We start from the raw sequence: 27053 nt of genomic DNA on the forward strand, positions 1-27053 counted from the left end.
GAAGACCCCATCTCCACCATCACAAAGTGGAGGGTCATCTGGGCAGACCTTAGTAGCACTGTTGACTCCAACACTGCATTGGTGCCTATCATGTAGGCAATAGGAAGTGAGAAAATATTTGTGAAACCTTCTGCTATATCTGTCAAAACTAAGAAATTAATACTGGTAACATTACTAACTAAACTGTAGGCTTTATTCAGATTTTTTTCACTAATACTCTTTTTTTGTTTCCAGGATCCATTCCAGGATACCATATAGCATTTAGTTGTCATGTCACTTTGGTCTAACACATTAGTTTTTAAGCATATTTTAAGTTTTCCAGATGTTTGAAAATTAATGCTTGCCTGTCTTAGGAAACAGAGAATATGTCCTGAACATCGCTCAGACTTGTTTTGTTAATTCAAGGCTGTTATTGTGAAACATGTTACTATTTGGTGCCTTTAGGAGTGTTTATAGTGTTTTCATGTTTTCTGCCTTGACCTCCAGCTGCTTTGCTCTTCTAGTTGGTTCTCCATCAGTATAACCTAACCAAAACGCCTTGTGCATTAGTTAAGTTCAACCAAAGGGAGAAGTCACTTTTAACGTTATGGAGGGCTTTCTTTTTTTTTTTTTTTTCTTTTTTAATTTTTTATGGCCACACCCACTGCATATGGAAGTTCCTGGGCAAGGGATTGAATATGAGCTGCAGCTGTGACCTGTGCGTCAGCTGCAGCAACGCCAGATCTTTCAACCCACTGTGAGAGGCAGGGGATCAAACCTGTGCCTTCTAAGTGATCTGAGCCTCTGTAGTTGGATTCTTACTAACCCACTGTACCACAGTGGGAACTCAAGGGAGCCTTTTTGTTTATTAACGAATTGCAAAAAAAAGAATATTGAAAGAGGCAGGGGTGATGATGGAGGTAGGAGAAATGGAATAATCAGACATGAGGAATTTTCCTAGAATTCCAGAGGATTTCCAAGGCTTCTCACTATAGTTAGTTTACTACTTCCGTTCTAGTGTTATAAGAAGGACTTCTTAAAGGGCTTGTTGCATGATTAAATACAGGGCTTGAAGAAGAAGGAGGCCTAAAACTCAAGTCTGCACAACTGGAATGATAACTGAAAGTGCTATTTTTAAAAATATCATTCATTTTCTGATTATAAAAGTACGATTATTATAGAATATTTGGTAACATACAAAAGAAGCAATAAACAATAAAAATCAATTATGATTTCGTATAATCACTGTTAATGTTTCCATTCATCCTCTTTAAAATATCGCATAGGTATATACTTTGACACATTCTGATTACTACTAATACAGTTTTGTGACCTTTTTTTCACATTAACCTGTCATGAGTATTTCCCCATGTCAGTAAACAATCTTTAGAATCTTGATTTTTAGTCCCTACATCATGTTACATTGAAAACCGTACATTATTTAGCTCTTACCATTTTGTTGCACATGAGTCTCATTGTTATTTTGCTTTCAGCCTTCTTGTACAAAAATCTTTATCCACATTTTTATTTATTCTCTTAGGATAGCTTCTTGGAAATGGGATTACTTGATCAAATGGCTCTTGACACATGTGGTTAAAGAACCTTTAAAAAGTTATATTCCTTTCTTCTCCCATCAGTAATGTGTGAGCATGACAGATCACACTTTGCTATCAAGTACTAAAAGTTTTGGTCTTTAGAAAGGCTGGGTTTTATTTTGAAGATTATTTTGACCTTGTTGAGTTTGAGATGACATTTGGACAGATAAATATAGTATTTAAGTAGTGCTTGAAAGCAGCAGTTTGATAAATACAAAAATACATGGTGCTATGACTAAAGATTTAGAAACTATCTCTATGTAGTTTATGTGAAATAGGTTATCTTTAAACAATAAATACAGAGTGTGTGTAATGATATCTGTGGTATATATAATAAAAAGTAGGGTGCTAGAGACTAAACTTTAGGGCAGACCCAGATAATAAGAGATGGAAATGGAAAAAAAAGAATCCTTCATGCTGATAAAGAATGCAGGTTTACATTAATAAATAAGAGGTTGGGTTTTCTGTAAGACCTTATCCTAAGGAGCATTTGGTTTTAGCTTACTGTGCAGCAACTGCTTTTATGATTTCAAATTTCTCACCTGGTTTCACTGTTATAAGGTTATGTCAGTAGAACTGTTTTTTATGTTACATAGATTAATGTACTCTTGATCTTCTTCGTGAACCTTTTGCTGTTTTATATTCTTTTGAATGATATTACTAAAATCCCTGAATGGTAGTTACATATCTCAAACTGTTCAGGTCTGTTTTACAAGTATTTTATATAGCTCAGTGGTCATGTAATATCTAGCGACGTCACCGGTTAATGTTCTAGATTAATAATTACAATTAATAGTATATCTTCCCATTATGTGGAATTTTCTAGGTGTTAGATTTTAAAGTGAGAAGAGTTACTGAATTTAAATAGGATTTAAAGTAAGATTTTACCTGTGTCCAGTAGCTCTACCCAGTGTTTGATTTTAAGTCTGCTTCTGCTTTATAATCAGAGAGCGGGTGAAATTGAAAGAAAGCAGAGAAAAGAGCAACGATGTTAAACTGTCACAAAACATTTTACTTTTTAGAAACAAATATATAGGCAAAATTATTTGTGCATTATATGAGTAAGAATATTTTTGAGACATTTTCTCATTTGACCAATTTTTTTTTTGGGGGGGGGATGGTTGTTATATGCTGCTGCTGGTTATCCTTGTACTTTTTGAGGTGATAGGTAAGTTGTCTGGGGAGGCTGGCATGCCTCTACTGAATCCAGCAGAGCACCATTACCTTCGTAAGTTCACTATTGTCCAAAAATGATAATGAGGTTTGGCAAAAAGTTACCGTGGTCTGTTAACATCTGTCTGCACAGTAGGAGTAACAATTACAGAGCCTCAGTAATTATGTCATATCTGAGGAGTGGAATATTTTCATAGGCTTCCATTCTGCCATTTCCCATTTTTCTGCATAACAGGTCTCCTCCCCTAAGTTGTTTTGAATCTGGACTGCACTTTATATCACCTGATGAGTTTTCAAATCTCTCTAAGCTCAGACCACACCCCACACTCCACATTGATTAAATCGGAGTCTCTTGGGGCGATGGCCTAGGAATCAGTAATTTTTAAAGCTCCACAGGTGATTCCACTTGGCAGCCAAAGTTGCAGTGACCTATGGCTTCAAATGTAGTAATACCACCCTGAACTTAGTAGTTCATAAGGAGATTGTTTATTAAAATCACCTGGAAGATTTTCTCCACATTCCTCTTTCCCTCCCTCTCCCCTTATTATTCTAGTGAACCAGTGTTAACTGGTGAAAATAGAGCCCATTCCTTAGATGTGTTAGGACAAAACAACAACAACAAAGGATCCATTTCCCTATACACTTTTTGGGAGATATCCTGCTAATGTAAGTGACTTTGCATTTACCCGGTATTATTTCATGTTGATAATTTTGTGATGTTTGTGCAGTGTTTGTATAATCTCTCTGGGGGCAGAGATCATGTCTGTTGTGTTCATCTTTTTATTTTCAGTATCTAGGAGTGCGCCTCATATAGTGGGTACTCAGTAAATATTACAGGAATGCATCATCAACACTGAGTTTCCAGAGTACCTCACTTACTGTTTTGTATCTGTATGTACTACCTGTATTAATTATGAAACTTTATAATTATATTATCCACCGAGGAAAAAGATCTTCCATAAAAGAGATTGGGAGCAGGAAATAGATTTGTTGAATTTTTAAAGTTTTTTTCAGGTCAGAGATTCAGTGTGGACATTATTATGTTTTGAACAAAGATGCAGTGTACAACGCAGATAATTCATTCTTAGCCCTCAAATCAAACTTCAGAACAAAACATGAAGAAAAACTAATAGACAAACTTTTAGAGTCTGTACTTAGTTTAAACTTGATGGTAAGCTAGATTAGCGCTTGGCACATGTATCAGCTTGTTAGTTATATTTTACCCAGTCATTGTCTGTCTTAAAATAGAAGGTGGTAAGTTACAATGAGATGACCTTGTCAGATATGGTTGACTTATGATACAAATTTACACCATATTGGCAGAATGGCTTAAATTTTGTATGAGCCTTAAACTTTACATTGTGCAAAAAATGAGGGGGTGGCGGGAGTTACCTAAAAAAGGTTAAGTTGGAGTTCCTGTCATCATGACTCAGTGGAAACGATTCTGACTGGCATCACTGAGGACACAGGTTTGATCCCTGGCCTTGCTCAGTGGGTTGAGGATCTGGTGAAATTGCTCTGAACTATGGTGTAGGTCACAGATGTGGCTCAGATCGGGTGTTGCTGTGGCTGTGGTGTAGGCCAGCGGCTATAGCTCTGATTCAGCCCTTAGCCTGGGAGCTTACATGTGCCACAGGTGTGGCCCTAAAAAGACAAAAAAATTAAAAAAATTAAAAATAAAAAAGGGCAAGTCATTCTAGTCAAGATATCTAAAAGCTCATTAAATATTTTCATTATTCCTAAATTAGACAATCTCATACCAAAAATTAGCATTGAGGATAACCAAGTGTTTCATGAGGATTCACTCTGCCTCTTTAAAATCCTTTATGGTTTCGATTTTCTCCTGTGATATTAGTGCTTTATCCATAATCCATATCAATCTTACTGTTTTCTATTTTTTCTCCCTTTTTTTTTAGTTAGGAAAAAAAATTTTTAAAAATCATTTTGGGGGCACATGGTGAACAATTCAGAATAGAATATAGGGAGTTCCCGTCGTGGTGCAGTAGTTAACGAATCCGACTAGGAACCATGAGGTTGCGGGTTCGGTCCCTGCCCTTGCTCAGTGGGTTAACGATCCGGCGTTGCTGTGAGCTGTGGTGTAGGTTGCAGACGCGGCTCGGATCCTGCGTTGCTGTGGCTCTGGTGTAGGCGGTGGCTACAGCTCCGATTCGACCCCTAGCCTGGGAATCTCCATATGCCGCGGGAGCAGCCCAAGAAATAGCAAAAAAAAAAGAATAGAATATAAAGTGAAATGTAGGTTTCATTTCTACTACAGAGCACCAGATTCTTAGAGGAAACCACTATTAGCATTTTCTTCTGTATCTTTCCAAAAAGAGTCAGTTTATATTGCCAGCATACACACACAGGTAGTTTTTGCAATTTATACCTAAAAAAGAAGCATTCATGTCCATTGCTTTATACCTTCTTTTTTCTTTTATTTATTGATTTATTTATTTCCGCTGTACAGCATGGGGACCAAGTTACATATACATGTATGTATTTTTTTCCCTCCCATTGTTCTGTTGCGATGTAAGTATCTAGACATAGTTGTCGATGATACACAGCAGAATTTCATTGTAAATCCATTCCAAGAGCAATAGTTTGCATCCGTTAACCCCAAGCTCCCTATCCATCCCACTCCCCCCTACTCCCCCTGGCCAGCCACAAGTCTGTTCTCCAAGTCCATGATTTTCTTTTCTGTCGAAATGTTCATTTGTGCTGTATATTAGGTTCCAGTTATAAGTGATATCATATGGTAGTTGGCTTTCTCTTTCTGACTTACTTCACTCAGTATGAGAGGCTCTAGTTCCATCCATGTTGCTGCAAATGGCATTATGTCGTTCTTTTTTCTAATGGCTGAGTAGAATTCCACATCTTCCTAATCCAATCATCTGTTGATGGACATTTGGGTTGTTTCCATGTCTTGGCTATTGTGAATAGAGCTGCAATGAACATGCGGGTGCACGTGTCTTTTTTAAGGAAAGTTTTATCTGGATATATGCCTGAGAGAGGGATTGTGGGGTCATATGGAAGTTCTATGTATAGATTTCTAAGGTATCTCCAAACTGTTCTCCATAGTGGCTGTACCAGTTTACATTCCCACCAAGAGTGCAGGAGGGTTCCCTTTTCTCCACAGCCCCTCCAGCACTTGTTATTTGTGGACTTCTTAATGATGGCCATTCTGACTGGTGTGAGGTGGTATTCTCATGGTAGTTTTGATTTGCATTTCTCTTATAATCAGCGATGTTGAGCACTGTTTCATGTGCTTGTTGGCCATCTGTATATCTTCCTTGGAGAACAGTCTGTTTGGGTCTTTTGCCCATTTTTCTTTTTCTTTTTTTGTCCCCCCACTCTCACCCCAGTTAACATATATCTTAGCGATCTTTCCAGATCATTTTTCTTACCATTAGCTGGTGTGATCCTCATATCCTTACCAGATGAAGTCTTCCTTAGTCTCTAACATCCTTTTCAAGCCCAGTCCCCCCCCCATGTTTCTTCATGAAACTAATCTCACCTCTCTGCTCCCATTTACTTTCTTTGTCCCACTGTTACACACCTGTCACAGGTCTACAATATATTATCATGAGTTACATGTCGTTCTCTCATCCCAGGTGTCATCTCCATGTCTCTCTCTGTACTCTTTCTATAGTCTGGCTCATCCCAAGTGCAGGACCTTGTAGATCTATAGGTATATAGACACATGCACATACTTGTCTTTGACACATTTATTTCTTGTGTATCTCAAAGGCATCCTAATCCAAAGCCATCTCTTCCATTGTCTCTATCTTAGAAAAAAGTATCTGTAGCTCTCTCAGAGGTACAGTCAATGAACTATTTTTTTGATGTCATTGTCCCTCATCTCCCATATTCCAAAAGCATAAGTTTGATTTTTAACCTCTTAAATCACTCTCAAATCCACCCTCCTCTCTTTATCTCTAACACTGCTTTAGTCCAGTTTGCCATCATCTTCACCTGAATTATTGCAGCAGCCCACCCACATAGCCCCTCTGGTGCTCTTCCAGACCATTTTCCACACAGCAATGTGAGGAAGGTCTTCAAAATGTAAATATTAGTATGACCCCTTCCCTTGCTTAAAACCTTATGATGTCTTCCTGTTGGTTTTAGGATGAAGACAAGATTCTTAATGTAGCCTGACAGGGTCCTGCATGGACATTTGTTAATAACTCCTTCTTCAGCTCAGCTCTTACTGCACTCCCCCTTGTTCCCTTTGTGTCTGCCATAGGAGACTTATTTCCAGGCCCTGCCTTTCACCTTGCTCCATATGACCTCGTTTTTACATATGCATTCAGTCTCCCCCAGCTTCCCTTTTACCTTTTCCTTGTTAACTCCCACTGAGTTTCAAATATCATCTCTATGAATCTCCCCTGATCTTCTTAACTAGGTCACATCCTCCTGGTGTTCAGCAAAGTATACCTCTCCTTTGTATCACGTTTTCTGCTACATTTTGTGTGTGTGTGCAGTTTATTTGATTAATCACTAGATTCCCCAGGTATATAATAATCTCCCTGAAGGTGTGGCCTTTATATCTCTAGTTTCCTACACAGATGCTCAGCACAAAATAGTATCAACACTCAAATCTTTAATGAATAAATTAATTTATTTCTGTTTTCTCCATTGAGTCAACTAGGGAAAGTATGCAAAATTTTACTAAAGCTCAAATACATATTTCAGATACAGAGTGAATTCATATGTTCAACAAGGCATACTATGGCTTAATAAGCAATACCACAGACTTCCCAAGGCCTTAAATTTACCAAAAAGAAGTCATTCTTGAGGGGAATGGGAAGATAATTGTGATTGCTAGGTCTGTTTTTTAGGTAGTGGTATTATTTCCCTGTATTGTTCCCTAAGTCATTTCCCCTCTCCCATTGTCTTATATCTCTCCCTAATAAATCATGTACTCCTAATACGAGTTTTTCCAAAGCAGTCAGGAATAGCCCGTTTATTTATAAAACAATTATTTGAAGTTCATAAAGAAATATAAAGGTATTGTTAAGATTGTATTGTCTCTAGATAGACTCATTGTGTCTGCCTAACATACTAGCCATGAGATTTTAGCAAAAGCCACCTAGGTGCCCTGAGCCTTGGTTTTCTCATCTGGAAAGCTGGGATAGTTAGAGTATCTATCTCTGAGTATTACTGTGAGGAATAAATGATCTGTGTGGCATTTAACAGAGTGACTCCTGGCAACATACAAGTGCCCCATCAGTGCACATGGTTGCTGCTGTTGCTGCAGCTGCTCTTCTTGTTGGGACACATTTTCCTAATACAAGGGTTGCCTAGTCTAGTTCACACATACCCATTTAGCATTTGATGTACTCAGTGTAGTTAAATTTGTTCTACATGCTGGTGATGTCCTAAAGCCCCTACCCCATTGATAACCTTGATGAAGTGAACAACTAATTGATTACTGAGATTTCTTTCTCCCCCAACCCCACTTTCCTGTGTCTAGGGAAGGTAGAACTGTACAGGCTTCCACTGAGAGAGTAGAGTGGACTAGAAGGATGATGAGTGTTTTGCATTAGCAGTTCAAACAATTTGGAGGGGAAAGTAAGTATTATTTTTTTTTTGACCATGCCCACAGCATGTGGAAGTTCCTGGGCCAGGGATCAAACCTGTGCTACAGTACTGACTTGTGCTGCTGCAGTGCCAACACCAGATCCTTAACCCACTGTACCACAAGGAACTTCTGGATAGGTTTATTTGTTTTTGTTTTGTTTTGTTTGTCTTTTTAGGGCTGCACCCACGGCATATGGAGGTTCCCAGGCTAGGGGTCTAATCGGAGCTGTAGCCGCCAGCCTACGCCACAGCCACAACAACATGACATCTGAGCCGTGTCTGCGACTTACACCACAGCCCACCACAATGCCGGATCCTTAACCCACTGAGCAAGGCTAGAGATCGGACCTGCAGCCTCATGGTTCCTAGTCAGATTTGTTTCCGCTGCGCCAGGGGACCTCCTGGATAGGTATGCTTGATTTCTCCATAGTAAAAGAAAGTCTGAATCTACGTATACGCAGTACCTCATTGAAAGTTTTTGGGGAAATGGTTTAACTTGACTTGTGAGCCAGCATTGAAACCACCATTTTATATTACCGTGGTTAAAATGTGATCAAATTTCCATACCTGATTTTAGAACAAATTTATGATATGCGTCCCTTTTTAAGTTTGACACTTTTTATAAACCAGCAATTAAACAGTTATTACTTCTTGCTTTAATATAGAAATGTTTACTTGTTCTAAACTTTATTTGTATTTTTTAATAAACTTTATTTTTAGAGCAATTTTAGGTTCACAGCAAAATTGAGCAGAACTACAGAGAGTTCCTGTATACCTGCTATCTCTCTATGCACAACCTCCTCACTATCAACATATCGTATTACACTGGTAAATTCGTCACAATCAATGAACTTATATTTGACACATTGTCATCATTTACTGTCCTTAGTTTATATTAGGGTTCACCCTTGGTGTTCTAAATCCAGAAGAGTTATGCTATCTTAAAGATCCTCTATGCTCTGCCTGTTTGTCTTATCTTCCCCCATTAAACCCTAGTAACCCATTTTTACCATCTCCATAGTGTTTTGCTTTGTCGTTTTAAGACTGCAAGTACTAAGCCATATTGAAGTACCCAGGCTAGGGGTCGAATCTGAGCTTCAGCTGTTGGCCTATGTCACAGCCACAGCAGTGCGGGATCCAAGCCAAGTCTGTGACCTACACCGCAGCTCATGGCAACTCTGGATCCTTAACCCACTCAGCGAGGCCAGGGATCAAACCCGCATCCTCATGAATACTAGTCAGGTTTGTTACTGCTGAGCCACAACGGGAACTCTGCATCTCCATAGTTTTGACTTTTCCAGAATATAGAGTTAGGATCATACAGCATGTATGATTCAGATTGGCTTCTCACCTAGTGATAGGTGATTTAAGTTTTCTCCATGTCTTTTCATGCTTTGATAGATTATTTCTTTTGAACACTGAAAAATGTTCCACCATCAGGATATATCAGTTTATTTTTCCATTTACCTACTGAAGGAGATTGTGGTTGCTTCACAGTTTTGGCCATTATGAATAAAGCTACTATAAACATTCATGTGCAGGTTTTTGTATAGATGTAAGTTTTCAATTCATGAATACCATGGTGCACAGTTGCTGAATTGTATGGTAGGAGTGTGTGTGGTTTTGTAAGAAACTATCAAACTGTCTTCCAAAGCAGCTGTACCACTTTGCATTCCTACCAGCAATTAATGAGAGTTTCTGTTGCTCCACATCCTCTCTGGTATTTGTTGTTGTCGTTGTTTTAGATTTTGGCCATTTATATAGGTATATAGTGATATCTCGTTGTTTTAATTTGGAGTTCCCTAATGACATCTTAGTCCATTTGGATTGCTGTAACAGAGTACCATAGAGTAGGCGGCCTATAAACAACAAAAATTTATTTTGCATGGTTCTAGAAGCTGGAAAGTTACAGATTTGGTGTCTGATGAGGACCTGCTTCCTAAATCATAAATGGCTTTATCCTCACTGTGTCCTACTAGAGCAAAAAGGTTACGGGAACTCTGGGGTTTTCTTTTATAAGGGTACTAATTCCATTCATGAGAGCTACCTTCTCATGACCTAATCACCTCCCAAAAGGCATATTCCATTACATTAGGGGTTGGGATTTCAACTTGAGTTCTGGGGGTACACAAACATTCAGTCCATACCAAAAATATGATGTCGAGCATCTTTTCCTATGTTTATTTGCTGTCTACGTATCTTCTTTGGTGAGGTGTCTGTTCAGGTCTTCTGTCCATTTTTTAATTAGGTTGTTAATTTTTTTGAGTTCTAAGCGTTCTTTGTGTATCTTGGATAATAGTCCTAATCAGATATGTCTTTTGCAGATATTTTATTCTGTAACTTGTCTTCACAATCTCTTGACATCTTTTACAGAGCAGAATATTTTAATTTTAATGAAGTCCAGCTAGTTAGTTATTTCTTTCCTATATTGTGTGCTTGGTGTTGTATTTGAAAAGGAATCACCATACTCAAGATTAACCAAGTTTTCTCCTATGTTATCTTCTGGTAGTTTTATTGTTTTACATATTATATTAGGTCTGTGATCCATTTTGAGTTAGTGTTTGTGAAAGGTGAAAGTCTGTGTCTAAATTTCAGTTTTTTTAACATGTCCAGTTGTTGCAGCACTGTTTTTTGAAAAGACTGTCTTTGCTCCATTGTATTGCCTTTGCTCCTTTGTCAAAGGGCACTTGACTTTATATGGGTCTGTTTCTGGCCCTTTGATCTATTTGTCCATTCTTGCTAGCACCACACTGTGTTAGGTCTTGAAGTTGGATAGTTTCAGTACTCTGACTTTCTTCTCCTTTGATATTAGGTCAGCTGTTCTGGATCTTTGCCTCTCCATATAAAATTTATAATCAGTTTGTTGATGATATCCACAGGGTAATACCAAATACTGGGATTTTGATGGGTTTGCATTGAATATATAGATCAAGTTGGAAAGAACTGACATCTTGATAATACTAAGTTTTCTTACCCATGAACATAAGAGTATTCTCCATTTATTTAGTCCTTTTTTTGTTTTCATTTGCCTTTTTAATAGGTTTTGTATTAATATATAGTATTCTAAAATTTAGTCACGGTAGATAAGGTCTATTGAAGTTATACCAAATGGTATCTTAATTTAAGCTCTTAGATTTTTATAGCCATAAAATTAAACCTATGCTTAAATAAGAACTTTGTCTTAGTAAATTTTTTTTTTTTCGTTTTAAATACTGCACACCCAGGAATATTTATTTTAACAATTCAGTGGGTTTTAAAACAGGACACTAAACAACTACTACACTAGTTTACATAGTTAAGGAAAAGTCTTAAGTCACTGTTCTATTTTTTTTCTCCTTGAATTTAATTCATTTCATTTTAAGATTGCCATAGGGTTAAAAACCAAATAGATTGTAATGTAAACCTTTGCATTTGTCTTAGAGAACAGGATTAAAAAGTGGTGTGTGTAAAAGAATTGTGTTTTTTAAAAAAGGATGTGTTTTAAATTGAATCTATTACTAAGCATTTGAAAGTTCTTACGGGGAATCACTCCAGTGCTGTAAAGTCTAGTGTTAATGACCCTTGCAGCAACAGTAATTGCTGAATTAATATTCAAGTGACGAGAAAATGGATTTTGCTAAGATCAGTCCTCCTGCTACTAATGTTTAAAATAATGTCACTCATTAACACTAAGAGCAGCTGATAACAAAAAATTCCCAGGTGTAGGTTTGTCGCTCTATCTAAACTTTTTGCCTTCTCTTTACTTTTGTTTGTTTTGTGTAGAAAATAGACTAGCTTATGGGAAACATGATGTTTAAAAGGAGGAAAGGAATGTTTGCAGGAGAAAAATAGTGAAATAAAAATACTTCTCAATTAATAGTATTTAAACAAAAACCTAAGTCCTCAATTATGGGATTTAATAACTGATCTTTCTTTTTGGCATTAGCAAATATTGAGGTTTCAGTAAACAGGGTCTTGGTTAATGTTGTCTCTGCTTTTTCCCAGTTTGACCCAGAACTGGAATGAATTTTAGTTTTGCTGCAACAGTGAATTACTAAGTAAATGAACACTTTTTTATCAAGTTAATATAGGTTTACCCCACTATCCAAAAATAGAGTGTTCCTATGAAAAACCTTTTGTAAGCCTAAATGATGTAAAGTGAAGAAGCAGTTACCTTAGGGCATGTCTTGCTAACAGTTCACAAAATGAATTGAGATAAAGCACGGAGGCTTACATATACAATTCAGAGCTATGGAGGCTTGATGCTGAGATGCTGAGTGTAGTCCTGGGGAAGGAGCTTGGTGCTGCTCCACTGCTCAGAGTGTGTGCTGCCTCTGTAATGTTCACTGCAAAGCAAACACTGAACACTGTTTTTGCAAAAGCGAAAATCCTCTCTGGATTTCTTTTGGTTGGAGAAAACACGTATTAATATATAGCATGCATAAGAACGAAGTATCATAAAGTGAATTTTTGAAAAGTAGGGGATACCTGTTTAAGAAAAAGATTGTTTTCTGTGTCCCTTTTCCTCTTTTTTTCCTTTCCCCTGCTAATAAACATGCTCTGTGAGATCTCCTTTTCCTTTCCCCTTGGACTTACTCTGCAACTCTTTAGTCACTTGAATTATTAAAATATATATCTGATTTTTAGGGCATAAAAAGCCCAGGCCACTATAAAGAGTCTAGTCCACATTTTTTAACCCCCTGGGGCTTTCATTATAGTAGGGGACAGACAGAAGTGAGTAATAGGAATAAATAAAATACATGTAAGAGAGTAAAGATGCTTTAAGGAAAAAATAGGAAGGTGAAACTTGTGGCAGTTCTGTGTGACATTTTAGATAGAGTGGCCAGGAGAGGTGTCCCTAGCAAGCCTGCTTTTGAGCCAAAAAAGACCTGCAGAAGGTGGTGGAGCAAACCATGTGGGTATCTTGAGGGAAAGCAAGTATTCCCAGCAGAGACATACTGCTGCAGAGGTGGATATGCTGGAGAAGTAGGTTCCTACAGCCAGACGAACAAGGAAGAGGGGAACAGGTAAGAAGGATGGATGTTAGTGGTGATGGTAGCAACAGATTATCCAGTGCTGCATAGGTCATAAGACTTGAACACAGAGTAAGAAGGTAAGCTTTTAGAGCGTTTTGGCTAGGGTATTGTGATCTCACTTGATTTTTAACTGTCGCTGAGCCTGGTTGTCCTTGAGAATAGACTATTGTTGTGTGGGGGTTAGGGTCTCAGGTGGAAGCAAGAAGGCTATTGCATTTAACACCAGAGGATGCTGTTGTCTTCCACTGAGGTTGGGCCGATAGGAGGAGGGAGAAGTGGTAGAATTTGGGGTATGTTTTGAAGATAAAACCTGTGGAATTTGCTGATATACAGTATGTTAGATACAGTGCTATCAAGGGGGAGGTTTAGGCTTTCCCCCTAAGGAACTGAAAGTTGCCATTCACTGAAGTAGGGAAACTTGAAAGAGAAATTGGAACATCAGGGAGTCAATTTGGGACATATTAAACTTTTTAGAATTACTGGATTCAAAGTATTAGATTTCAGAATAAAGACTGTTTAGTCAGCATTTAGATATATAGCTCTGGAATTCAGGGTGGAATTTTAGGCTGGAGATAGATTTGGGGATTAAGAGTTTATTGGCACTGTTGGAAGCCATAAAACTGTAGGAGATCAACAAAAGACTGGATGTAGGTAGAAAGAAGAGGTTTAAGGGCTGAGCTCTGGAAGAGTGGCAGTATTTAGAGGTTAGAGAGATAAGGAACAGAATTGTTGATTGAGAAAGAGGGGCCAGGAAATTTAGGAGAAAAACTGGTAAGTATGTTTTTCTAGCAACAAAGCAGAGAAAGTATATTAAGGAGAAAGAAGTGGCCAGCTGTGTCAGATGTTGCTGTGGCCTAGTCAGATATGATGAAGATTGAGAAATGAACATTGGGTCTAGTGACGAGGTCATTGGTGACCTTGGATGAGAGGAGTTTCTTTGGAGTGGTGAGGTGTAAAAACCTGTTAAGGTAATTGAGCAGAGAACTGGAAGGGGTAAAGGAATCAAGGTTTTTGTTTTATAATAAGGATTGGGGAAATGGATTGTAGTATTTATTCTTGTGGGTATGATTCACCAGAGAGGGCGAAATAAATGATCCAGGATAGAGCAGAATTACTGGAGTGTTGTCCTTTTGGAAAAGAGAGATTGAAAATGAGTGAAAAAAAAAAATTGAATAGCAGCATGAGAACTAGTGAAAAGCACCTATCTTGAGATTGTCAGCAATTAGGACCCATTTTCTACTCAGCTGTGAAGCCTCAGTGGCTGGTCAACTACTAATCTATAAAATGTTGTATTTTGAATTAGGGTGGAGTCAGTAGTGCTAACCCCACCCCTCATGTCTTGATTAGCAGATGGTACCTTTCTGAGAAAGATATGGGGCTCTTATTTGAGACAAAGAAGCTAATAACAAGGGCTAGATTTTAGCTCTAACTCACCTTAGGCTAATTGTGCTTAAAACACACCCATAAGCTGCAGCCCTACTCTGTCTACTCCAGGACAGTTATAATAACCATATCTTTAGTGTGTTGTAGCAAAGTAGCATAAATGAGAAGAAAGCAAATTTAAGAACACAAGAGTTTGGTTTGGAATCCCAGTTCTTCATCAGCTAGCAGAAGGGATTTAAAATGGATCACTTTTTGTGAATTGGTTTCTTCACCTGTAAAGGGGGTGGTTGGCTTCAACTACATGTTTTTCATGCCGAAATTTTGTGATTCATTAAAATATAGTATTCCCCCACATCGCTATCCATCTATCTGAGGCCTAGCATGGTTTTGCTTAAGAACCAAAGAATATCACTGAGGAAATTGTTTCTTTAGAGAGTAGCTCTACTTGGGTTCCTACCCAAGTAAGTATTTGCAAAATTTGACTAGAGATTAAATTACATATAGTAGCACTTGAAATTATAAGAGGAAATATAAATATAGCAAAGGTCACTGAGGTTAGTAGAGATTTATTCAGACATTGTCCAAATTCTCTCTGAGGCATTTGTAGCTTTGGGACATGTGGGGAGTTATTTAACTTTCTGAACTTTAGTTACCTAATCTAAAAATAGGAATATAATAATAGTACCTACTTTATAGATTTGTAAGGAGAATTAAATGAGATATGCACTATGATGCTTTGAAAAATGTTTGGCTTATTATGGAGTAATGTTATTAGCTACTATTATTATTATTAATGTGTGACAAATATAGTTTAGAAATGTTTTTAGTAAAGCAGTTGTGCTATAAAAGTCTCTTAAACTATAATTTAGTTTTATGATGATTACATCATCAGGGAAGAATTAACTTAGAAGAGGAAATGCCATTGAATCAGGTTAAACTTTCTTTTTTTAAAGAAAATTGGCACTTCATTTTGTATGTTTTTAGTTACAGTGCAGATTCCCTTAGGGAGTATACCTGATTCTCAAATGATGGCAGAACAATGAACCACTGTTGTAATTAGTTCCAGTTGCTGTATATGCTTAAAATTTATAAAATAGTATTTTTCAAGTTTCTTTTCCCTAAGTAGGCTGTGATAGTAAAATTTTCTTGTTCATATATATGCATTAAAGATAGGTTTTTGAAACATTTTGATTTTACTATCAAAGTTTTTACACTCTTTTTCTATGACCTGTTTTCAGGGCACAGATTTGATTATTGATAGCATTGCTTACTTGATCTTTACAGTCTACAGTGTATGTTTTATAGAATTAATAAGATGTGGTTAAATCATTTAACCTATACCTGAATGTCCTATTGTAATTAATGCAGTTGCATTATCAATTCTTTTTTTTTTGGTCTTTTTTTGCCTTTTCTAGGGCCGCTCCTGTGGCATATGGAGGTTCCCAGGCTAGGGGTTGAATCGGAGCTGTAATAACCGGCCTACGCCAGAGCCACAGCAATGCGGGATCCTAGCCATGTCTGCAACCTCATGGTTCCTAGTTGGATTCGTTAACCACTGCGCCACAGCGGCAACTCCTGCATTATCAATTCTGATTTGCACTTATTTTAAACTAAACATGCAGATCATTTCTAAACTGATAGGTCACTTAAGAAAAGCTTTATATATACCATAGTTCAGAAAAACAAAGTTAATCTGTGATGTAAAATTGAGAGAAAAATGGAAGTCTGTAATGTACATTTGAAGAGGGTCTAAGGAATATTAGATGTGTCTTACAAACAACTGAATTTAGATTTTATTTGAATTATCTCATTGTATATTATAAATTAAATGATAGTATTGAACACAGTGTAATGTACTTGGAATTAGGTACCAGCTTGAACAACATTCACTAAAAGGAACCACAGCTCTTTGAAGAAATGGCTGATTCAGGGGTGGGAACATGGAACATATTTATGCCAGAAAATAAGGAAGTGTTTCAAAAAACGATATGGGGTCATTTTGAAAGTATTTCCACTGGCCAAATCTGGGGCAGTTTGAACATCAAAATAATTAAATGAAGTAAGAATTCTAAATCATTAGGGGAAAAAAATGGAACTCATGAAACTTCATCTGTAAAACACATTTTTATACAAACAGGAAAAGAGAGGGCTCAAGGGCCAGCTGGTAAATATGGAGGAATGCTGAAGTTGGAAAATGATGATTTTATCACTATCATGATGAAGTTTAGTTCAACCAAGAATCGCAAATTGATGTTAAGTCCGGGGAAGAAATTTGGTGAAGACCAGGGTATTTGCATGGTCTTAAAGTGTCCAAAGGTTGCTTATTGGTTGCAGAGGAAAGATACCAAGTAAGAGGTAGGAGAATGGGACAGCATTTGATCTGGGTAATGAAAATTAACATCACCATTGTACCTCTGGATGTGACACCTTGAGAACATAGCATCACTTATGTACTCTTCTAGCCAGGAATGCACTCTCTGCATCTAATCATGAGGAGATATCAGACAGGTTCACAATGATGAGCATTCCATTAAAAGAACTGCATTCTTCAAAAATGTTGATATTACAAAAGGCAAAGTAAGACTGAAAGGCTGTCTCTGTTAAAGGGGACTAAAGACACAGGAAGGGCATAGACGATCAATACCAAGACTGGAATCATGTATCTGAAGGAAAACTAAAAATCTTTTGGGGCATTATTGGTCAGTTGACAAAATTATTCTGCAGATTGTAGATATCATATAGATTGTACTTTTACTGAAATTATGGCTATATTGCAGTTGCATTATAGGTTGTAGAAAATGCCCACTGAAATATTTATGGGGAAAGGGCCATGATATATTCAGCTTACTCTCAAATGGCTCAGAAAAAAAGCACTTTTTATGTGTGTCTGTGGGGTGTGTGTGCTTTGTGTGTGTGTATATATATATATATATATATATATATATATATATGTTTGGTGGGGTGTGTGTATTTTAGGAGGGGGAGAAGGAAGGGAGAGAGGGAGATGGTAGAACAAATGGAGCACAATGCTAACAGAAGGAGAGTCTGGATAAAGTTAAACAGGTGTTCCTTGTTCTTGCTATTCTGTAAGTTAGAAATATTTCCAAACATGTTTATATACATATGCGTGCACGAGTTAGTTGGGGCTTATTTTTTATATATTTACTGTTTATTCTAGATTGCTAATTTGCCTTTGATACTTAATTGGTTTAAGATATTAACATTCATTGCTCACAGATGTACACATTGATTTTTAATTTCTTTTAAATAGTGCTGGGCCTAAAGGAGATAACATTTATGAATGGAGATCGACTATACTTGGTCCACCAGGTTCTGTATATGAAGGTGGTGTATTTTTTCTGGATATCACATTTTCATCTGATTATCCATTTAAACCACCAAAGGTAAGAACCTGGAAATGCATTTTTTAATATTCATTCTTTTCCAAAATTAATTTATTCTAGAGTTAAATGTGTGGATGCAGTTATTTTTATTTGATTGTTTTTCATTTGGAAACGCTCATATAACCAGGAATGTTAAAACTAGAAGTAATTGATTTCTTTCACAAATAACTTTGTAATCAGCAAGAGTTTGTTAATTGTATGCCACTTAGTACATCAATAAGCAGGTAAATTTTAGACTTATGAGAGAAAAAAATCCTGTGAACTTTGTGTAAGAAACCTATTGAGATAAAAAGTAAATCTGACCGCTTCTGGAAATAAGAGTTAAAATAAATTTGTGCTGAATAGCCTATCTTTATAGATCAGAAAAAAACTAGAAAACTATAGCAAAGAAGAGGGAACTAATATTATTTAATAAACTAATTTTGTGCCCTCTGTAATGATGAATTAATGGGAATGAAGATCGCTGGGTTATTTATGCCTCCTTGTTGTCTCTGAATATGAACTGGGTGGATAAAGAGAGAATGTTTGAGCTGTGCCTTGTGATGACTGGCAATTAATTTTCAAGTATTAAACATAGTAATTATTTGATTAGCTTTCTCCTCTGACTTCCCCCTATAAAATGGTCAAGACAACAGTTAAAAACCACCGATATTAAGCCTGAGCATAATTAGGACCTTGTTATATCAGTGTTATCAAGCCCTTAACTTTGATAAAATGTTTTTCTTTTCAACATAGTTCCTTATATTCCCTCTACTATTTAACATTTATGTAGTGATTTAATGCCTCCACTCAGGTGCATGTGTGTTGTGTTTGTGTGTAAAAATAAAGGGTTTATTTTGTTTTAAAAAAGAAGGCGGACCTTTTCTGTTTTGCTTTATTGAATAAGGTAACAACATTTCCACCTAGTGGTATTTACCTTAAATTGCAGACACCGAGGTTCCCTGTCACCAAGAGGTATTTGCTCTTAAGTATAGCTATCACTATTTTTTGAGTGCTTTACTATGTGGTCCCATCAGAATCTAAGATCTTGAAATGACTGTCTTATTTCAAATTGTATTCACATTCCAAATGACACATTCTAAATGCCAGTATATCACTATTCAGTTTGCATTCAGTGCTTAAATTAATTGTTATAACCACCTTTTAAGAGCTCTGTGTAACTAGTATGTGCTATGTTAGAACAACTCTAGTCGTCCTTATTCTTGGGGATACATTCTGAGGCCCCAGTGGATGCCTAAAACCACACATAGTACCGAACCGTATTTAATGCCATTTTTCCTATGCGTAAATACCTATGATAAAGTTTAATTTATACATTAGGTGCAGTGAGAAATTAACAATAACTAATAATGAAGTAGAGCAATTATAACAATATACGGTAGTACAAGTTATGTGAATGTTACCTCTCTCAAAATACCTTATACAAAACTGAATGCCTTTTCCATTGTAACTAAGCATTTGTGGCTGAAGCTTTTACAGCTTCAGGTACAACAGCAAAGCTAGCACACATTTCTTTTTCATTTTTCACAATTTCACAGATAAAAGTCTTATTCTTACCATAGACCTTAGCTGCCTCAGTGTAGGATTTTTCCCCCCTACCCTTAAGTTGAGAACTTTCACCTTTTTACTTAAAAATCAAGCACTTTACAGCTTCTTTTTGGAAGATTTGAATTGCCAGCATCACTAATCTTGGCTTTGGGGCCATTTTTAAATAAAGTACAGATTAGTTGAACACCAGCCCTTCAGTAACACAGCAGATGATCTGATAACTTGGCAGACTGAGCAGGATTGGGCTGAACACCCAGGACGGTGCATGATTTCTTCGCACTACTCAAAACAGTGTACAACTTAAAATTTGTAAATTGTTTAATTATGGAATTTTGCCTTTAATATTTTTGAATCCCTGTTGACCTTGGGGGGCTAAACCAAACCTAAAACCACAGAAAGCAAACCTGTGATCTCTTTTTCCCCCTTCCCTGCTAGACCAGTGGTTTCTTTCCCGTTTTTAATTATGCACTCTTCTCAGAAATACACTTTTGAGGGCTTTAAATATTTTCTTCCCAGACTCTGTGTGGGAGATCACAGTATATTGCCAGTTGAGAGGGATCTGATACTCTCTTTTTCTTTGCAACTCCAAATTAAGAATTAACCACCCGATTTATGTTGTTTTGAAACTTTTGTTCCCATCATTTATTTTATTTTTTCACATTTTTCAAGGATTTAACTTTCCTTTCTTCAGTGTCTTAAGACCTTACTTGTTTTATTTTACTATCTTAGTCTAACAGGACAGAGAGCTGTTTGTGGAAATGAAAGGCTGAGAAATAGAAGAGCCGGTGATATCACCAACCTTCCTCTAAATCCTTCTTCAGTATTTTCTGACACAGGGCAAGAGATTAGCTGAGTTGATGATTTTTTTTCTTAAGAAACTAATGTAACTTGGTTTCATGTTAAAAAAAGAATTCTTCACCATTTTCTCTTAACTTTGGCACCAAAATGTTTGTTTTCCCTCACTTCTTTTCTTTACAGGAGTGTGTGTATGTATGCCCACACACAGACATAGAATTACTATCTCACTTATTTAAATTAAACAAACCAATAACTCTTTTTGGTTTAAAAACAAATATAGTTTTTGCTATACTGGGTAAAAACACAATTTCTTCGAACTAAACAATTTTGTTACTACTTAAACCTAGTTAGTTTGAGCTCTTCAGTGAAATTACTTGCTATTTGCCATGATCTATGGTATATACCACTTCATTTTTGCTAGTAAGAGTTATGGTTTATAATGAAACTTTTATTTTCTTTCTTTTTTTTATGTCACTGCCCTTAGGTTACTTTCCGCACCAGAATCTATCACTGCAACATCAACAGTCAGGGAGTCATCTGCCTGGACATTCTTAAAGACAACTGGAGTCCTGCTTTGACTATTTCAAAAGTTTTGCTGTCGATTTGTTCACTTTTGACAGACTGCAACCCTGGTAAGCAGACTTTTATTAATACATACAATGAGGCTATAAAAACTGTGGATTTGAGAAGTAAATGCTGTTGGTAGAAAGATCAGCCTAAAATGTTTTTTGAGGAAACTATCTATTTCAATTAGAATAGACCAAAAGCTTCACAGTAGCTTTCTTTAGTTTGTGAATGATGTGCTATCCTGTAACTGTTTTCTCCCTGTTATTGATGGGCTCTATTTTCTAAATTATGGTGATATGCAAAAGACTTTTGATGAGAGTAAAGCAAGTCTGTAACACCACTGCCGCCTCCTCTTGGTCCTTCCATGCTGTGTCCTTTAATGCAGCCATTCAGTAATAAAGGGCTTCTTCTTCCTTCCTTCCTTATTGGATTATGGTTAGTTGTATTAGATGTAGTAATAGAGGGTATAAAAGTGATAGCTGATGAGAGAGTTGGACTAGATTATGATTGTAAAAACTCAGAGATAAAGTCATAATGCTTAACTGCCATACATGATCTTTTAATGTGGGTAGCTGACTTGAAAAAGTAATGTTTAGGCTTGGGATTTCACATATCCTATCTTACTGTGTGGTCATTTTTTTAAAGTGGTTGACTTATTTCTTCTAAAAATTTAATCAGTCACTAAAAGCTTTTACCATTCCCTTGGCCCATACACCCAAGATAGGTAGGTAGGTAGGTAGGTAGATAGATAGATACAGGGATTTTCAGAAAGCTATTCAGAAGTTCCCTGGTGGCCTGGTGGGTTAGGAATCGATTGGCTTTGTCACTGCTGTAGCTTGAGACACAGCTGTGGTGTGGGTTTGATTCCTGGCCTGGAAACCTCTGCATGCCTTGTGCATGGCCAAAAAGAAAGAAAGAAAAAAAAAAGGAAGTACCTGTTGTGGCTCAGCAGTAATGAACCTGACTAGTATCCATGAGGATGCGGGTTCGGTCCCTGGCCTTGCTCAGTGGGTTAAGGATCTGGCGTTGCCATGAGCTGTGGTGTAGGTTGCAGACACAGCTCAGATCTAGTGTTGCTGTGGCTGTGGTGTAAACCGACAGCTATAGCTCAGATGCGACCCCTAGCTGGGGAACTTCCATATGCTGTGGGTATAGCCCTAAAAAAAAAAGAGAAGGGTATTTATTTTGATGTTCATTTATTAAAGCAAAAGATTGGAAACAACCACAGCCATTATAGGAGGATGTAGCTTAGTGAAGTAGCTCTATGTGTTTTAATAGGGAAAACTCTCTAAGGTATGTTAAATTAAAAAGCAAGGTACTGAACAAAAAACATGCATAACAATAATATTCTAAATGCTTGAAATATGTATAATATCTTTGGGCAGAAATGCATTAAACAGGTATATAAATCATTTGCCAGGAAGAGAAACTTTTTGAAAAGTTGGAATCAGGAAGGAAGAGAGGTTTATTACTTTTAATTAGTTATTTGGTATATTTCAAATATCATAACGTGTACACAGGCAACCTTTTTAACAACAATTTACATTAAAATTTACATCTGAGATTCTTCTGTTTCTAGCTCAGAATTCTATAATAAGTTTTCGCATGGAGATAAGGACCATGATTTGAGTCATATTATTGTACAGAATGGAGGAAACATTTCATTTTAGATAGCATTGCATCATAATATCTGAGTTTTAAAAAAATTACTCTTGGGGGGCAGGTGGAGCACGCTCACAGCACGTGAAAGTTACCGAGGCAGCAGCATCTGATGACCTGAGGCATAGCAGTAACAACACAGGATTCTTACCTGCTAGGCCACCAGGGAGCTCCAAAAAAAATTACATTTTTAAATATCCATGGGAAGACAGAAATATAATCACCAGCATGCTTTTATTGTCCAATAAAATGCTGAGTGAAAAATAGTTTTTGTATACTAAAGGCATACACATTTTTAAAAATTACATTTATTAAGCCAGCATTTTTTTATAAAGAAGCTTTTTTAATTTGAATGTTAAAATACTCAGATGATATGTTACTTTAAACATTTTTTCTTTTGAGAAATTAGCCATTGTATAGCAAACTGCTGCTGAAAAATTGACATTTCAATTCAGTAGACTATTAGAACGGAACCTTTAAGACACCATGTAATATCTTTTAATGTTCTTTCCACTTTTCCAGCGGATCCTCTGGTTGGAAGCATAGCCACTCAGTATTTGACCAACAGAGCAGAACATGACAGGATAGCCAGACAGTGGACCAAGAGATACGCAACATAATTCACATAATTTGTATGCAGTGCGAAGGAGCAGAAGGCATCTTCTCACTGTGCTGCAAATCTTTATAGCCTTTACAATACGGACTTCTGTGTATATGTTATACTGATTCTACTCTGCTTTTATCCTTTGGAGACTGGGAGACTCCCCAAAAAGGTAAATGCTATCAAGAGTAGAACTTTGTAGCTGTAGATTAGTTATGTTTAAAACGCCTACTTGCAAGTCTTGCTTCTTTGGGATATCAAAATGTATTTTGTGATGTACTAAGGATACTGGTCCTGAAGTCTACCAAATATTATAGTGCATTTTAGCCTAATTCATTATCTGTATGAAGTTATAAAAGTAGCTGTAGATGACTAGGAATTATGTCATTTGTATTAAACCCAGATCTATTTCTGAGTATGTGGTTCATGCTGTTGTGAAAAATGTTTTACCTTTTACCTTTGTCAGTTTGTAATGAGAGGATTTCCTTTTACCCTTTGTAGCTCAGAGAGCACCTGATGTATCATCTCAAACACAATAAACATGCTCCTGAAGGCATAGTTTCCTGTCGTAATATTTTTAAGTCAGTCTTGTTAGAAGGTGTGTCTGAGATGATTGTTGATGAAATAAAAATGTGGATATGAAGATTGACTACTAAGGACTAGTACAAATAAATCAGTTATTAAATTGAAAACATTTGAAATCATAAATATGTAGCGTTTTTTCCTTTAAGTGCTAATGAGAGAATACATGAGCTTAAACATACAAAACTGGATTTTAAGCCATTGGTCTCAAAAACACATAAAGCTCTACTTTACGGTAAAATAGATTTGAGCTAAAAATAACATGAAATCCTGGCTTACATGATTTTGTTTCCAAAATGGTGCCTTCTTTTCATCATTGGGCAGGTATTGTCAAATAACTTTAATCTGGTAGCATCTCTGTGTCTTCCATGCATTTTTTTACTTCTAATCTTCTTCTTGAATTTTCATGGTGTTTTTGGTATGCATTGCTATTCTTATTGTGGCATTTGTCCTGCAGATAGAGCCAGAGGCAGAGTTGAACACAGAAACCCTTGTCTGCCTTGAAGGTAGAATTGAACTCTGGAATAATCCAGTGTGCAGATGTGGCATTATTTCTTAGTTCAAAAAATAGCAAATTTTAAGGATTTTACACATTATATAAATTACTTATTTCTAGGAGTTCCCCTTGTGGCTCGGTGGTTAACAAATCCGACTAGGAGCCATGAGGTTGCAGGTTCGATCCCTGGCCTTGCTCAGTGGGTTAAGGATCCGGCGTTACCATGAGCTGTGGTGTAGGTCGCAGATGTGGCTCGGATCCCAAGTTGCTGTGGTTGTGGCGTAGGCCAGCAGCTGAGCTTCGATTCAACCCCTGGCCTGGGAACCTCCATATGCCACGGGAGTGGCCCAAGAAATGGCAAAAGACAAAAAAAAAAAAAATTACTTATTTCTAGTTGTAATTATTAAAGACTAGATTTCTTATAGGAGTTAGATTTCTTTTCAATATTCAGATTGGTGAACAGAATATAGTGTTTTTTTCTGTGACTGGGATAGTTATTGGGATAATTCTCTGGTCATGTAGCCAAGGTAATAGAGTACCATCTTAAAATTTAGAGTAGAATTGATTAGCATAAAAATACATTGTTTTAAGATAATAAAGCATTTCTAGTTGTATATACCCTCACTAAGAATAATGGACTCCTACTTGAGTATTTGTCAGCAGAAGTCTTAAATCAGGGTAAAAATAAAATTACACTTAGATACTTATCTTTCACCTAACCCCTCCCTCCCCCCCAAAAAAATCTCTCCACATTACAAAGGTACACCAGATAGGCTTGGGTATATGAAAAGCTCTGAGCCTTAACTATTTTAAATGGTAACTAATCTGTCCTGGAGTTCAAGTCAGTGTGATGAGAATGAATATCTTTTGTGTAAGCTATAAGGATTTCTACCTATATGAGCTATAGAAAGTAGTTTTCACTTACTTCCAGTATTGTACATTCTACATCCTAGAGTTTTAAACTTCTCTACTAGTGCTAGGAAAGATTTCATCATGCCGAATGTCAGAATGTTTGAGAATGCTCTGTTTGCATTTGCTCTCAGCCAGCCTATTTTGCTTATTTGCGGACAGTGTCCGGTACTCACCTGGGGCAAAGTGGAGAGAATTGATGATCTAAAGTACTTGTGGCTCTTCCACAAAGTACCTGTGCGGCCTTAATGTCTTTGAGTTTTATAAGGGTTGAATTTGATTATTTCCCTCTTCTTTATTGGCCCTCAAACTCAGTCATTCTAATCTTTTAAAATTTGTTACGCTTGGGAGTTCCCATTGTGGCGCAGTGGTTAATGAATCCAACTAGGAACCGTGAGGTTACGGGTTCAGTCCCTGGCCTTGCTCAGTGGGTTAAGGATCTAGTGTTGCCGTGAGCTGTGGTATAGGTTGCAGACGCGACTCGGATCCCATGTTGTTGTGGCTCTGGCATAGGCTGGCGGCTACAGCTCTGATTTGACAGCCTGGGAGCCTCCATATACCGAGGGATCGGCCCAAGAAAAAGGCAAAAAGACAAAAAAAAGAAAAGAAAAAATTTGTTACGCTTGTTGTTTTGCAGGGAACAGGCTACAGTTTCAAATGGACTGAAAAATAAGTCACCATTTGGGTTCCTACTATTAGGTTCCCTTAAAACTCTGAAATATGGTTTTTTTGTTGTTGTTGTTTTTTATCTTTTTGCCATTTCTTGGGCCGCTCCCGTGGCATATGGAGGTTCCCAGGAGAGGGGTCTAATCTGAGCTGTAGCCACCGGCCTACGCCAGAGCCACAGCAAGGCGGGATCCGAGCCGCGTCTGCTACCTACACCACAGCTCATGGCAACGCCGGATCCTTAACCACTGAGCAAGGGCAGGGACCGAACCCGCAACCTCATAGTCAGATTCGTTAACCACTGAGCCACGATGGGAACTCCTGAATTTTTTTTTTTTTTTTTTAATCTTCTGTTGCTGATCTACTTCCAGTTACATGGATGTCTGTCTGTATATAAAGGGGGGGGGGCGTTGTTGCCACGATATTTTGCTCTAGATGTAAATTGTGATATTTTAAAAACCTAGACCTTTTTTTCTTCATTAAAAGCAAATTTTATAAGTTACAAGTTCAAAGGTAATTTTGTAAGTATTTAAGAATGGCCATAGCACCATGTATCCTGTTGAGCTCGATCATGTGCCCTCAGAGGAGCCATGCAGTGTACCACCACTACACACTGCGCACCATTTAGTTGCTGGGTGCCTTATCTCATTTAATATCTCTGAAAGAGCTTTAGGAGAGAGACACTGATGATTCTCAGTGGACAGAATAAAATTGATTGGTAGACAGGTTAAGTAACTTGCTCCAGATTATACAGCCAGTATGATATGGAGGCACAGCCCCCATTCTTTGCCACTAGGCTAAGAGTTTTTGTTTATAGCATCACCATTCATATTGGATATATATGTATGTAAAAGCAGATATATATAGATTAATTGAAAACTTCTGAAAGTTAATCTATAAGATACAGTTTTGCATTTTATTTTATTTAAAAAAAATTTTTTTTTGGTTTTGCTTTTTAGGGCTGCACCCAATGGCATATGGAGGTTCCCAGGCTAGGGGTAGAATCAGAGCTGCAGTTGCCGGCCTGTGCCACAGCCACAGCAATATAGGATCCGAGCCTCATCTGCGACCTACATACACCACAGCTCACAGCAATGC

The 27053-nt window shown here is 37.2% G+C and overlaps 1 protein-coding gene across 3 annotated transcripts in view; it reads left to right on the forward strand.

The window, feature by feature from the left end:
- The window catches only part of UBE2E3 (ubiquitin conjugating enzyme E2 E3), a 92443-nt gene extending 68585 nt beyond the window's left edge, over positions 1–23858 (forward strand). For all 3 annotated transcript variants that reach the window (XM_047773007.1, XM_047773006.1, XM_047773008.1), the window contains exons 4-6: positions 17997–18129; positions 20960–21107; positions 23224–23858. In XM_047773007.1, coding sequence (XP_047628963.1) covers positions 17997–18129; positions 20960–21107; positions 23224–23321 — 379 coding nt within the window. In that variant the 3' untranslated portion in view covers positions 23322–23858. The remainder of the gene's footprint in view (positions 1–17996; positions 18130–20959; positions 21108–23223) is intronic.
- Positions 23859–27053: the final 3195 nt, after the last annotated feature.

The sequence above is a fragment of the Phacochoerus africanus genome, chromosome 3 (genome assembly GCF_016906955.1).
Source record: "Phacochoerus africanus isolate WHEZ1 chromosome 3, ROS_Pafr_v1, whole genome shotgun sequence".
Taxonomy (NCBI): domain Eukaryota; kingdom Metazoa; phylum Chordata; class Mammalia; order Artiodactyla; family Suidae; genus Phacochoerus; species Phacochoerus africanus.